This window comes from Peromyscus eremicus, chromosome 5 (assembly GCF_949786415.1).
Source record: "Peromyscus eremicus chromosome 5, PerEre_H2_v1, whole genome shotgun sequence".
In the NCBI taxonomy this organism is placed as follows: Eukaryota; Metazoa; Chordata; class Mammalia; order Rodentia; family Cricetidae; genus Peromyscus; species Peromyscus eremicus.
Window position 1 is genome coordinate 50905924 of NC_081420.1, and position 15197 is coordinate 50921120.

The 15197-nt window shown below is 42.6% G+C and overlaps 1 protein-coding gene across 4 annotated transcripts in view; it reads right to left on the minus strand.

Annotated features, from left to right (window-relative positions):
• Nucleotides 1–13827, minus strand: part of Dip2c (disco interacting protein 2 homolog C) — a 430083-nt gene extending 416256 nt beyond the window's left edge. For all 4 annotated transcript variants that reach the window (XM_059263427.1, XM_059263426.1, XM_059263425.1 and 1 more), the window contains exon 1: nucleotides 13650–13827. In XM_059263427.1, the coding sequence (XP_059119410.1) occupies nucleotides 13650–13734 (85 nt within the window). In that variant the 5' untranslated portion in view covers nucleotides 13735–13827. The remainder of the gene's footprint in view (nucleotides 1–13649) is intronic.
• Nucleotides 13828–15197: the final 1370 nt, after the last annotated feature.

Sequence of the window (15197 nt, forward strand, 5' to 3'; positions counted from 1 at the left end):
AGGATAACAAAAAGCAATAATCTTGATAGTTTTATTCAACAAATTATAGCTTTGGAAGTACAGTATCTTTTTGAGACTGCATTTTCCTAAAATATCCTTCATAGAATTTTGTACAAGAGATGGCTGGTAATTGAGTTAACTATTCTACCTGTAGAAAAAAGCAAACCATTTAGGGTATACGAAAGTAAATATATAAAAACTAAAAACTAACACATATACTATGAAATTTATCTTTTATTTTTATTTTATGTGCATTGGTATTTTGCCATGGGTGTCAGGTCCTCCGGAACTGGAGTTACAGACAGTTGTGAGCTGTCAAGTGGGTGCTGGGAATTGAACCCCAGTCCTCTAGAAGAGCAGTCAGTGCTCTTAACTGATGAGCCATCTTTCCAGCCCCAAAATTTATCTTTTAAAACATGTTGTTGCCTTGGGCTGGATGTAGCTCAGTGGTAAAGTGCTGGCCCAGCATGCTCATAGTTCTGGTTTCATTCCCAGGGTAGCAACAAAATAAAAGGTAATTCTGTTTCCTCCTTTATATGTACTTGACCTACTTCATACAGGGAAAAGGTAAAGCTGAATCCAAACATGAGGTAACAGGAATGCTTAAGCAAAGGCTGAGGCCAAACTCCCCAGTCTAATCTGAAGCTCAGTCACACGACTTTAAACTAACATCACTTCAGCTCTCAGAACACATTTTCCTGTTCATAAAGAGGCATGACATGTGGATATAAGTGTAAAAAAAAAGAAAGCAGTATATTCAAGACAGTTAATTTGGTGTTCAGCACATAGTAAATAACCAGTAAGTGGTGACAAGAACTCATACTAGAAAGTAATAACATCTGATTTAGAAGTTCCAGCTACCAGGCAAAATAGCAAGAAGCACCTACCTGTAGTCCCAGCTACTCAGGAGACTGATGCAAGATCACTTTTGCCCAGAAGTTACTAAAAACAAAAGCAATCTACCAAAACCCCAGTTATACACCATCTACTCCTACTTGTACTGTAGTTCAGGGTAGGAAGAACAAAAATGAGCTGTGCCCCATGTCTATTAACTATGGTCCAATCCCTGCAAGAACTGAGGATCACTATTAAACTGAATAGGCACTTAACATGAAATCAAAGCACTCAACATGAAACAGCTAAACATCGATTGTATCATGATTGGTGGCTGCTTTAAAATGATCATTATCATTCTGGCTAGAATAAAGGAAAACTTCAGTAGAGGTCATTCTTTTCCTGTAGGGATGCTGAAGAGGTGATTCCTGTAAACTCACTTAGAATATTTTTTTCCAAACAACATAGCCAAAAATAAGCAGCATTTTCTTAACAACAACAACAAAAAAAATCAAGATTCCTGGTGATGCTCTGTCATATCCAGCCTTCTGATTCTTAAACTATACTATAGAGAAGAGTTAATCCCAAAGGATTGCATTTTTCTATATCTATCTTCTATGAAAAACATGTAAAATTTTCAAGCATAGAGAATATTTAAAGAATTACACATCAGACACTCTTCAACCATCCCTAAGATCACAAATATTGTATCTTACATATTGAGACAGGGTCTTATGTATCTCAGGCTGATCTTGAGCGTCTTATCCTCCTGCCTCTACTTCCCAAGTACTGGAATTACAGGCACATACCACTATATCTGGTTTATGTGGTACTAGGAATCTAACTCATAGCTTCACTCTACCAACTGAACTACATCCCTAGCCGTGAATTAGATTTTAAATAAGGTTCTAGAGGCTGAAAGAAAAAAAAAGTATATGCCTCTACCCATCACAGCCAAGTAGGAGAACTCAAGTTCTCGTGGACTTGCTACTTGACTGGAATACACTGCAAGGCCTTGGCCCTCTACCAAATACCCAGGATGACCATTGAGCTCCCTAGGCCACCTCACAGGCAAAAGCTAGATACCCAACTTTGGTGTTAATTGTAGGTAAGCTGCTTTGAACTTTCATAGTGTACACTTCCGTTGAAAAGTTTTCAGAAAACCACAGATCATGTGTGATAAATTCCAATCATTTGAAGTTCTATCTCATTCTCTATACAAAGAGGATAGCCACATCCCAGTTAAAAGGTTTGTGTTGTATTTTGTTTTGTTTTCATCAGTGCTGAAGAGGGAACCCAGGGCCTCAAGCATTGTCCTACTGAACTAGACCCTGTCCCATATCCTTGAAAAGCATTTCAGAAGAACCAAAAATGTTCAACTTAGGGCTGGAAAGACGGTTTGGTAGAAAAAAAAAAACAAACCTTGCCAAGCAAGCATGAAGGCCAGAGTTCAGATCCCCAGCACCCACATATAAACATATAACCTGAGAGGGCATGGGAGCTGCCTTGAAATTCTAGTGCTTCAGTGGCAGAGATAGGGTATATCCCTGATACATATTGGCTAGGAAAACAAGCTGAATCAGCAAGCTCCAGGGTTTAGCAAGAGACCTTTCCTCAATAAATATAATGAAGAGCAAGGCAGCTGACGTCAACCTCTGTCCTACACAGGCATGCATGCATGCACGCACGTGTGCACACATGGGGGGGGGGTGAGGGGGGGTAATCCAGGGCCAGAATTAAAGAGGTTTACTGGGAGAGAAATAGAAAATGACACACAAAAAGGGAAGTTGAAGACATTCAAACTATTACTGGAAAAGTACAGAAATTCACTAGGCTCTTTCTCTTCCTAATAATAGGAGGTTAAAAAAAATCTAAAATACTAACAAGCCCCTTAATTATATGAAATCAAGATAAAATATTATTGTTTACAATCAACCAAAGAAAAGCAGATTCTACTTCCTTTCCTCATTAATTGCATGCAACTATGTGGGGAAAATTATAATCTAGATTCTGATAGCAACAGCAAAATAACCCAAAGCACTATTTCTGATTGGGCAAAAACTAAGTCTTGTGTTTCTAGAATTTCCCTATATGACACAGCACTGAAATCATAACCATTGGAATAAAAAGTAACAAGTAACAAAGTTTCAACCCTGCAGGGCTGATAACACTATGTGTATTTCAAAGGCTTGCCTTCAATGAAATTTCCCCCTTGCTTGCATAAGTCCTTAAATGTATTACTAAATCTCAACAGCTTTGAAGCAACCATTATATCCTCTAAGGAAAATAAGACCAGAACGTGTTTTCAAGAGCCTGAAAACATTCACTTAAGAATCCAGAATAAAGTACCCTGAAATGGCAATTCCACCTCATTACTTTGTTTCTTTTTAAATAGGTAGTTATACATAATTGAAACCATGATTTCTGCAACACCATTAAATTCACAGTGGGGGAGGGTAGACTTCAAAGTCTATCTCTGGGTTTTTATTTTAAAAGAAAAAGCTTATTGGAGAGAGGGTTAAGAAAAATAAGCATGTACAAAAATCTAAAAAGTGCTCAAAACTCAAAGGCTGCAAAACAGATCTCCATGACCAAGCACAGGTGTCCAGCACATGAAGATTGAGGCTCAGAGCCACACTATCACAAGATCCTGCCTATATCATGGCAGAGCAACAGCTAGAAGAGAATAAGGCTCCAGGCTGCAATCTTCCGAGCTGCCTGGCCTCAACCAACTGATTGAAGGCTCCACATGCCACCTGCCCATGTGGTCTCTAGCTGACCAGACTACTCGTGCATCTACAGTGCCCAGCACAGAGCTGACTAGAGGGATGCCAACTCTCCCTCTATCTCCTCCAGGCTGATAGGTGAACACCACCAGTCTGGGAGGATGAAGTTCCTAAGGCAAAATAGAATTGTTTTGTTTTGTGACAGTGTTTCTCTATGTAGCCCTGGCTGTCCTGGAACTTGCTTTGTAGACTAGGCTGGCCTCAAACTCACAGAAATCTGCCTACCTTTGTCTGCTGGGATTAAAGACATACACCACCACCACCTGGCAGGTAAAAAAGAATTCTGCTCTCCAATGAGCAGGGAGAGGAAGGGAAGGCGCCACAGACATTCAAGAGGCTTTGGGATTGCCTCTGGTGCAGATGCAAAGGCTGGCCCCAGATGTACATTAGAAACTAAGACAGACTCTACCAAGACATCCGTCCCAAATTTTCCCCAAAGTTTGCTTAAATGAGTACTAACTAAAAGAGGCTACTAAAAAAAGACATATTGTCTTTTAAAAAATGGTTTAATAATATAAGCTTCACTGAGGCAAAATGATAACTGCTCCAGTATAAAGTAAGCACCCAAGAAAGATCTATCAAGAAAGATTTCCTAAAAACCAGGCAAGGTCAGCAGTTCCAATCCAGCCTTGGCTACAGAAAACCCTGTTAAAAATTAAAGTGTGTGTGTGTGTGTGTGTGTGTGTGTGTGTGTGTGTTTAAAATACCATTTCAATATCACAGTTACTTCAAACCATCTAAATAAAGTGCTATTTTAAAAAACAAGCTAGGACTAGAGTTGGCTCAGTGGTTAAGAGTGTTTACTGCTCTTGCAGAAACTGTGGTACTATTTCCAGTTACCCACATCAGGCAGGTCACAACTGCCTGTAATTTCAGTTCCAAGGGATCCAATATCCTCTGGCCTCCATCTGCACATGAATGTACTTCAAATACCTAGATATTCAAGTAGGCACACACACATATAAATAAATCCTTGTTTCTTTGTTTTTGTTAGCTAAGTGGCTGGGGATGTGGCTTAGTTGGTAGAGTGCTTGCCTAGCAAGCCCAAAGCCCTAAATTCAATCCCCAGAACTTCATGAATCAAGAATGGTATTGAAGCACATTCCAGTAATCCCAGCACTCTGGGAAGTGAAGACAGGAGGATCAGAAGTTCATGGTCATCCTCAGCTACATAGTAAGTTCAATGGCAACCTCATGAGACTACCTCAAGAAAGATTTTTTTTTTTTTTTCAGGAATAAAAGGTTTGAGGACTCTGCCCAAGCTAGTGACATTGTGGAAGAAAGAAATATAAGTGGATCTTATCTGGTAAGAGTGGGACCCTGCCTCATCTGATCCCATTCTCATTGCTTTTTTTTTTCTTAATTAGGGGAAGGGGCTATTTATGTAGCCCAGGTTGACCATGAACTCTTCATCCTCTGAGTACTGGAATGAGGGGTATGCACTACCATGCCCAGCTTTTCATTTCAGTTCTAAAGTTAGTTTTCCCTAACACCATCAGTCAGCAAAGGAAACTGAGACAGAGAGACTAACTGGCAGAGCCTGGCACTAAACAGAGCCAAGGAAAAGGGTTTCCCAACAGGCAGATACAGAGGTTCAGCCCTGAAAACTCTGAGGGTCCTAGCACAAACTCCTCCACTACAAATTCAAAAACAGTCCAAAGAAATCCAAGATTACCAAAAATTAAATGGATTGCCAAAGTTTAAATCTCCACAACCCTATCTTTCATACAAATGACTCTTAAGTGAACCTAGTCTTCTGTAGCATTTGGCCAACTAAAAGATTCTCCTTGTTCCTCTTCTCTGAGAATATCAGCTTTACAACCACTCTTTTTTTTTTTTTTTTTGGGTTTTTCGAGACAGGGTTTCTCTGTGTAGCTTTGCGCCTTTCCTGGAACTCACTTTGGAGACCAGGCTGGCCTCGAACTCACAGAGATCCGCCTGGCTCTGCCTCCCAAGTGCTGGGATTAAAGGCGTGCGCCACCACCGCCCGGCCATTTACAACCACTCTTAGATGTACTTGACATCTTGACATTATTATGGTTATAATTATTATCACAATTGTTATTGTTACTACTCTGAGATGTTACCCAAGCTGTTCTCAAACTCTCAGCTTCCTGAGTAGCTGGGACTATAGGTGTGTAGCATCAAGCACAGCTCCTTGACATTTTTATGCAAGATTTAATAAGCTACATTTTGTCAGTGAATCTATAATTTCAATACTGAGTCTCCCAATAAGATTTAGTAACCCCGTTTACTTTTCCATTTTCATTTCAAGTTAATATGGCAAAAAAAAAAAAAAAAACACTATTTTTTACCTGATTCTTCCTTAGCAAGATTTTAGTTTGGCAAGAAAGGAAACTGAGTAAAAGAAGTACACAAAATAAATGTTCCCATTTTTCCTTGGAGTGACAGTCAACAAATGTGGTTCCATCACAAGGCAAGGAGAAGCCAGGAACAGATCCACCATGATCTGGGAGTGAAAACAGGCTGCATGGAATGAATGATTTAAATAGACCAACTGAAGAAAGGCTGGGGGGTATGTGTCTCCTGTGTTTCTACAGTCCTGTTTTACAAACTGCACACAAGTGGGATGACTACTTTTATACAGAAATAAGTACCTAGATGGGAAGTCAGCACATGAACCCAAATCATATATCTTCCTTAACAGCAGGTTCAACCTGAGGCTGGTATGACTAAAGCAGCTCTGATTCTTCAACTGTACCTGAATCACCCCATCAACACATGAATGGTTAGCAGGAGCTGAAGAGACTGTCCTAGAGGACAAAGGGTCACATTCCCTTCCTATTCCATCCCATAATATGCTCAGGACCCCAAAAAGAACAGGACCTACTGATCACTTTCAGCTCTGATTCTTTAACACTAGCCAACATAAAAGGAATCACAAGGCTCCCAAAAGCAACTACATGTTCATTATGGTTTGACATTTTTTTCAGGAAAGAGGCTAGGTTGTCACCATCCTCCCAAACTGACAATCATAAAACTAGATACACCTCCTTCCATTGGGATTAGCTTTAAATCTTGTGAAATGATCAACCAAATACCTACATTTATATTACAGGAAAGGAAATGGCAAAAAGATAAGACTCAGCCCAGCGGTGGTAATGTACGTCTTTAATCTCAGCACTCAGGAGGCAGAGCCAAGCGAATCTCTGTGAGTTCAAGGCCAGCCTGGTCTACAGAGCAAGATCCAGGACAAGCAACAAAACTACACAGAGAAACCGTGTCTCGGGGAAAAAAAAAAAAAAAAAAAAAAAAAAGGCTAAGACTCAACCAAACACCAATAAGGAAGGATCAGCTAAACTAAAATATCAGCCCAATGACTAAAAATCAAACAACAAAGTAGCATAAGGTTGAAATTTGAACAAGTGTACACTCTTATAACTCCAATGAGGAAAAGTGGTAAGTTTACATAGAAAATGTTTATTTTATAATTTTAGTGTTCTATTATGTCTCAAATGAGAAAGGCCACAAATATATAATAGACTAACCAGAGAATTCAGTCTTTTAAAAAGTAAGGATCCATGGAAGCCATATGTAAGGAATCTCTCTCTCTCCCCTCTCTGATACTAATAGAATTGATTTAGGTCAGGCTCATAGTCTCCAGTCATTTCAGAAGAAAAGATTTTCAAAGAAACCATTTCCCAAGCTAATAATCAAGAAATGATTTAAAGTCATCAACCCAGAAGAAAAAATCTACTCAATCCACATCAATCATAGAAGCCCTCTGTACTTAGCAAGGTAGCTTCCCTCCATCCTTTTCTTCCTTCTTCCCTTTCTTCTTATCCACAACACTTCTGTAAAGAACTATCTCAATTCATAGTTCACAACACACGGAGAGCTCATGTTAACACCCAGACATCCAACAATAATGAAGCAAAACTTACACACACACACACACACACACACACACACACACGTAATTTCACCTCAGTTTTACAACTCAGTATCACAGTATTTCCTACATTCTTCCCCGACTGGATGCTGAAGAAAGGAAAAGGATGCACAGGATATATATGCTAGCCTGACTTTAAATAGTCACTTCTCTGGCATGCTGACTTCTAGATGTGCCACCACCACCCCCCACCAGCTGGGATTCCCAATTAGAGTCTCCTCTTGAAGAGAGCTATTTATCATCATCAGGAACAAATGGATGCAATTACTTCTTTTGAGATGTGACAAGATTTTGACCCACAGCAAAAAATAACAGAGCACTGACAACAGGAGGTAACCTTTGTATGACACACGCACACACACAAAAAAAAAAAATCACAAAAGAAGGAAAATTAAAGTCAGATAACCTCTAAAGTAGAATACATAAAGGGAAAAAGGAACAGGGGAAAAAACAAAACAAAACAAACAGAAGATATTATATATTATCTACCTTATAAAAAAAGAAGGAAGAAGACGAGGAGGAGGAAGAGGAGGCAAGAAAGAAAGAAAAAGAAAGAAAGAAAGAAAGAAAGAAAGAAAGAAAGAAAGAAAGAAGGAAGGAAGGAAGGAAGGAAGGAAGGAAGGAAGGAAAGAAAGAAAGAAAGAAAGAAAGAAAGAAAGAAAGAAAGAAAGATGTCCTCCTTCCCAGAATAAATATCAATGGGCAAAAGTAAGTTAGTAACTGCAACCACGCAACCAGGAGTTTGCTTTTTAAGGTGTTTTTTTTCCCCTCATAAGAACTAGAAATGATCTTATACTATAACTAGGATTTGAACAGGTGAGTCAGTTGATATATGTGACATCAAAACTAAGATATTCAATACATTCTTTGCAATTCAGACAAATGCTACAACTCATCCCATAAATCATTGCTTTAAAAAAAATCAGTTCTAAATAAAGAGACAACCCATTTGGAAGAGGCTGGGAAGAAGAAGGCAAAATGTGACTCATAACATCCAACAGCATCTAGCCTCCAAACCATAAGAGGAATATAAAACTAGTGGGTCCCACTTGAAGCAAAAGAGACACACTGTTAAGCTTTCACCTCACAAAGTCAGATCTAAGGAGTGTGACCATGGCACTGCAAATATCTTACTAGTACCTGAAACAATCTTGTGTGTGTGTGTGTGTGTGTGTGTGTGTGTGTGTGTGTGTGTGTTAAGCTCCCTAGCTAAATCTGACATCTAGAATTATTCTTTAAGGAAAGAACATCCAAATCCAACTGTGAAGAATTCTTAAAACTCAAGTCCACCCATTTAAAATCCTACACTAACAGCAATGCTATCAACATCTTTGTTTCTTACTCATTTCAAGTGTACAAAACAGTAAGTTATATGAGATTTTCACACATATATATCCATTATACCCTGCTTTCATTCACCACCCATGCTCACTATGTCCCTTCTATCCCCCTCATTGATATCACTTCTCTCCCTGCAAACAGTCCTCCTTCTGCTTTTATGTCACATGTTCATGTGTGTATGTGTGGACAAGCAGACAGACAGAGACAAGAATGACCCTGGAAGAAAACATGCTTCTACACACTTGTTTTCCTGCAGAAACTGTTTTGTTTCTTTCGAATGAAAGAAGGTACACAAAGTCTGGATGGTATTAAAGATGCCAGAAGTCTCCCTTCCAGACTCCCAAGAGTGGCCATAACACAGAAGCTGTGCAGAAATGTATCTTCCTTATTCTGTAGCAATACAACACCTAAGCAAGGCTGGGGGACTAGGGAGAAGGGCAGGGGGCAGAATCTGGCCCTAGAATGAGATATCTGCCATGTTATTCCAATGGAACAGTGCCACTCCCAAACCTTTAGAAAGAGTCAGCTCTTTGGTGACAGCAATGGACAAGTTGCATGGGCCCTACTTGAGTAGATTAGAAACAAAACAGTATTGATTGTTTGGCCAGTACAGAAAGACCTGACATTCAAGCAGACTTTTCACCACTTTCCTGGAGCACTGTCATGTACTGAAAAAGTGCTGAATAGGACTCTATTTTGGAGCATAAGTAATAGCTGTAGTAATCTGGTGTGATAATTAATAAAGCAGAGTATAAACTAAGCAACTCCCACTAGAGGAAATTACAAAGATATTAGGGATGTGACATGCTAACAATCTTAAAGCAACAAAGTTTAAGGACAACATATATATATATATATATATATATATATATATATATATATATATATATTTAAAGACTTCCCCTTCTTGGGGCTGGAGAGATGGCTCAGTGGTTAAGAGCACTGACTGCTCTTCCAGAGTTCCTCAGTTCAATTCCCAGCAACCACATGGTGGCTCACAACCACCTGTAATGAGATCTGGTGCCCTCTTCTGGCCTGCAAGGACACATGCAGACAGACACTGTATGTATAATAAATAAATCTAAAAAAGAAAAAAACCTCCCCTTCTACAAAAGCTAGATAACCCTTACAAGCTACATCTTAAGGCAGTTTTCTTGAATTTTGTAAAAATAAGAAGTCAACCCTAACCAGGCATAGTAGTGCACACCTACAATCCTAACTACTGGGGACACTGAGGCAGGAGAATGGCTAAAACCATGCAAGACCAACCAGCTAGAGCAACACAGTGAAATGCCATCTCATCATAAAAAAACAAACAAGTAAAATATGGGCTGGGGATGTAGGTCAGTAGGTAGGGCACTTGCCTAACAAGCTTGAAACCCCAGGTTCCATCTTCAAAACCATATAAACTGAGCATGGTGGTACATGCATGTAATCTCAGCACTGGGGAGGCAGAAACAGGAAGATCAGAAATTCCAAGTCCTCCTTGGTTACATAGGGAATTCAAGTCCAGCCTGGACTACAGGAGACCCTATATCAAAACAAGATAAAAGAAAGAGTAGGAAGGCACTTCTACAGCTCTTCTAAGCCCAATGAAGTACGGGCATAGTCTAGGAAACAAGTGACTGGTTAACAAAGAAACCTACGAAACCTACTAACATATCAGTCAGTAACTAAATTGGATTTTTTTTTACACTTGATTTTAGCCATAAGGCTGTCAAGGAATGACTTTTTTTCTTTAATAAAACATAAGTCTGTTTCTACACCATGTTTTCTGTTTCCTCCTCTAATTTGCTTGGCGGTCGTGTATAAACTTTTTTCCTTAAGTCAAATAATGTTTAATCACATATTAATGAAATTATGTCTTGGTCCTTTAAAGCCAAAAAGAAAAAAAAAGTATGATTCCAAAAGGCAAGAATAGAAGGGCTTTTTTGGTTGTTGTTTTTTTTAAAGGAAGAAAAATAATCTAAGAATTATGAGTGTGAGAAAGGCCACCTGGCATACTACAGGTGCAAGCTCTGACATGACTTCTTCCCCAGCTCATGTTCAAATCCAAGCGTCTGAACAGAACCAGGATCAGGATCCCTAGCCCCACACTGAATGTCTCCACACATGTAGGCCCAAGGCTGTCTGAATCAATATGAGAGGCTGCACACTACGAGAGGCTGCACACTACAACTCCTGCAAAAACCTCTTGGGTTTTTCTGAAAAGGTTCTACAACAGTAAGCAAAATCTAGCTGCTTTCAGTGAAGGAAGCACTGGGCAGTGACAGGCTAGAAAAATAGAAGACACAACAAAGCAGGAAAGTTAAAACAAAAAAATCTGCAACCAACATATCAATGCATAACACTTTATCAAACAAATAACAACCCATTCAAATAAAAAGAGCATATATTTCAGCACCCAGTAGATGGTACAGACCCAAAATAGCAATACTAGAAAACAAGTTTATTCATCTCTTCCAGGTAAACACTCCTTTTTGGTTACAAGACATGAAATTTAAAATGACTTTTGTAAATCACAAATCCAAAAATTCAACAAAGACAAAGCCACACTTTATAATAAAGTTAAAGATGGGGCAGCTGATAGATGGGGTTGGGGATGAGGAGCGTGAGCAGGTTCCAGGGAATGGCAGAGGCTGAACAAAGTGACACAAGGCTTTGATTTTTTTTTTTTAATTTTTAAAAGTTTAGGTCAGGTCTCAACACAAGTTATATAGAAAATGCCAATATACATACACACCCCTCTGAGCACACCTATTTACCAAGATACTCATAAAATCCTTTAAGTTCTATACAGACACAAGGTGTTCATAAGGTGTTAAGCTAATTACATCTCATACTTCTCTAGGCAACCAGAAGTTAACAATCACTCTTCCAGAGTGAATGATGATAACACGTGACTTCTGTCACTGGAAAAAAACAAAAAACAAACAAACAAACAAAAAACAGATACTCTCAACAAGGGGAGAGCAGGATATGTGTTCCCAGGCACTATCTGAGACTTTGAGAGTAAATGTGAATCGACTTCCTGGTAGGCAGGGAGAAGGGGATCCTGCAGAAAGGGCTCAATGTTGATGAGTTGAGATGGTTTCTCACTTTTCAAGTATGGATGGGCACAGACCCATCACATTAATGTATTGCAGGCCTAGCAGAAGGGCTTGCTTTGAGTCAGAACATGAATACAACAGGTGCGGAACAGAAACTAGAGCTGGTAAACTGAGGAAGAGAATCTATCTGAAGGTTGACAAAACTCATGCATGTTTCCTTATGGCTACTTTATAGGGTTAAACTGTCTATCCACACTGCACACTTCATCTGCCAGGTTAAATCTAAAGACTGTTCCCTTTTGAATCCAGCCCTGTATTTTCTGCCTGTGGACCCTCTCAGGAAAGAGTGATGCTCTCAACATCATCTCTAGCTGGTCAGAAGAGAGACAAGGAAGCACAGAGTCTGGGACACATTATCTTTTTCCTTCCATTGGAGTTTCCCACGACTGGCCCCCAAAACACCTTAGAGTCCCAAATTTGAAATAGAAGAAAATGTCCAGTCTATGAGACTCTGATAACACAAGCAACACCACAGCTACCACGTTTCTTTCCTTCTCCACCCTTAAAGTGTTAAAAGGGAAAACACAAAGTCAACATCAGCTCCTCCCCGATGATGAAAATTGGCACGAATGAATTTACGTTCTGGCTGCTGGCCCTCACAAACCGTTACAAGAAAAAAAAAAAAAGTTCACCATTCTAAACTGCTCCAAATACTAATTCAAGAGGAGACAGCCTATCTCCACACCATTACATTGTAGCCTTCTCAGAATGAGTGGGATGGCTGCTAAATATTTATTATTAAACACATTTTGGAACTTTAGTGGGAAAAGAAAAAAAAAAAAAGCTTATAAAACCCGAGCTGAAACGTATGACCATTGAGCACATGATGTTCACCATGAAGAGCAAAGACGAAACCGTATATAACACTCCATGAAATCACCGTAGCAGAGCAGCCGCAAATTCTCAGTATCTCTTTCCGACGCGATGGGAAAGAGGCATCCAACCTGGCCTGAGGGGGGAGGTTTTACGGCTCTCACTCAACCTGCCCATCACACAACACGCCCGAACAATAGTACTACTATCTTCCTCCCGCTGACAGGACCGTGTGCCTGCAACCTCGGAGAGATCCAATCCCGAAGTCCACTGACAAGTTTCGCATTAAAATCAGGCCATTCGGGGGGCCGTCCCCAAGCACGGAACGTGGTGGCAGCGCACCGCTGCTGCTGCTGCTGGTGCAGCTGCTGCTGCTGCTGCTGCTGCTGGTGCAGCTGCTGCATCAAGGACGCGGCGCCTCTCCCTTAGAGCAGAGCGCACATCCCCACCAAGGCCATTCCCCAGCAGCCCCAAAGGTTGCTCTATCTTGCTTCCTAGCCCGGCGCCCCGGGCCCAACCGCAGCGCGCAGGGGGCATCGCCGCTGCACCGCGCCAGCTGAGCCTGGAGGGCGGGGGCCGCGGCACGCACACGCGCGCGCACACACACACACACACACACACACACACCACAAGCAAGCACGCGCGCACACAAGCACACGCACACACTTGCACCCGCCCCGGGGCCACCTCTCGAGGCCAGGGCCAGGGCCCCGCCGCCCCCAGTCCCCGCGCGCGTCCTCCCCGGGGTGACAGCGCGGCCCGGCCCGCGGGGGGCCCCGAGCGCGCGACAGTGAAGAGGTGTCCGACCCGGCCCGGGCTTGGGGCTGAGAGGGGAGGGGGGGCTGCTGTTACCTTCCGACAGCTCCAGCTCCAGCTCGGCCAGCCGGGCCCTCACCTCCAGCGGCAGAGCCATGCCTTCCAGGCTGCGGTCCGCCATGCTCGCCGCAGACGCCCCCGCCCTGCCGGCCTCCTCTTTGTTCGCCGGCGGAGGGCTCCTCAGCGGCCGCCGCTCGAACCTGGAGGAACCGCACCGAGGAGGCGGCGGCGGCGGGCGGGCGCGGGAGGCCGGGCGGCGGCGGGCGGGCGCGCGGGGATTTTTCTCCTCAGCCTCCTCAGCGCCTCCTCAGCCTCGTCAGTCTCCTCAGCGCCTCCTCAGTCTCCTCAGCGCCTCGTCAGCCCCCTCAGCGTCTCCTCAGCGACTCCTCAGTGCCTCGTCAGTCTCCTCAGCGCCTCCTCAGCCTCCTCAGCGCGGCCCCGACCCTGGCGGCGGCCTCGCGCCCGGCTCTCTCCGCGCGCCTCCCCCAAGCCGCGGGCTCCGGCCCCGTTCGGCCGGCTCCGGATCACGGGCCCGCCCGCGGTCACGGCCACAGGGCTCTCTTGCTGCTCCGCGGCCGCCCTGCCCCGGCGGGAGCGAGCGCCGCTGCGCGCGCACCGGGCAGCAGGAGGGCGCGCGCGGAGAGGCGGGAGCGCGCGGACGTGCCACGGCGGCGCGCGCCCGGGGGGCGGGGCCTCCAGCGGCCACTTCGTGAGCGCGCTGGTGGGACAGTCTTATGTTTAGCCTGGGGGCCATCTCAACCCCAAGGCTTGGAAGACTCAAGGTGGGGAAAAAGCCTTCTGAAATACAGCTTAGCCTACTTGTTAAAACTTCCAATGTTCTGGATCCTTGAGGACTGATTTTTTTTTTTTAATGGCTACTTTTAGAAGGGAAAAATGATAAGAAGACGGCCTGAGCCGTAGATTGAGTACTAAGTTTGAAGTTTAAAAGCATGGATCTACAACAGACTAGCATATGACCTTGAATATTCCAATGTTTTTGTCCAGGCGTTACTTTCTGCCATCTGTGGAAAGGAGATAGAGGAAATGGTTGGGTCTGTCACACACTGTCCAGCCCTTCCTGAGACTGAGGAGTGCCTGTCATCCACTTTTGCAAGTGTCTTCTCTCGGACACCCTACAATGTTGTCTCCTTTTTTCTCCTACCTCTCGTGTGTTCTTTTCCCTTTGGTCATCACCTCTGGTGTATCAATGCCTCTTCTGCATGGCTGATACCGAATCTGTATCTCTAATCTGACTGTCTTTACATGGCCAGCTTTCTGCTGAATAACCTCACCAAGCTTCTCCATAAGCTCCAAACACCACAAAGAAAAACCAGCATCTCCCGACATTAAATATCCACTTGCTTTTTAAAAATATACTATTAATTCTTTGAAAATTTCATTCAATGTATGAAACATATTCCAAGTCTTCCCTTAACTCCTCCTCCCAGATTCATCCCCACCTCCCTACCCTCCCAGTTTCATGTCCCTTTTTATTATTATTTAATAACCTATGGACTCCAATTTGTTCTGTCTAGATATTCCTAGCATGATCGGTCTCCAGGAGCCACATCCTTATATGAAAAA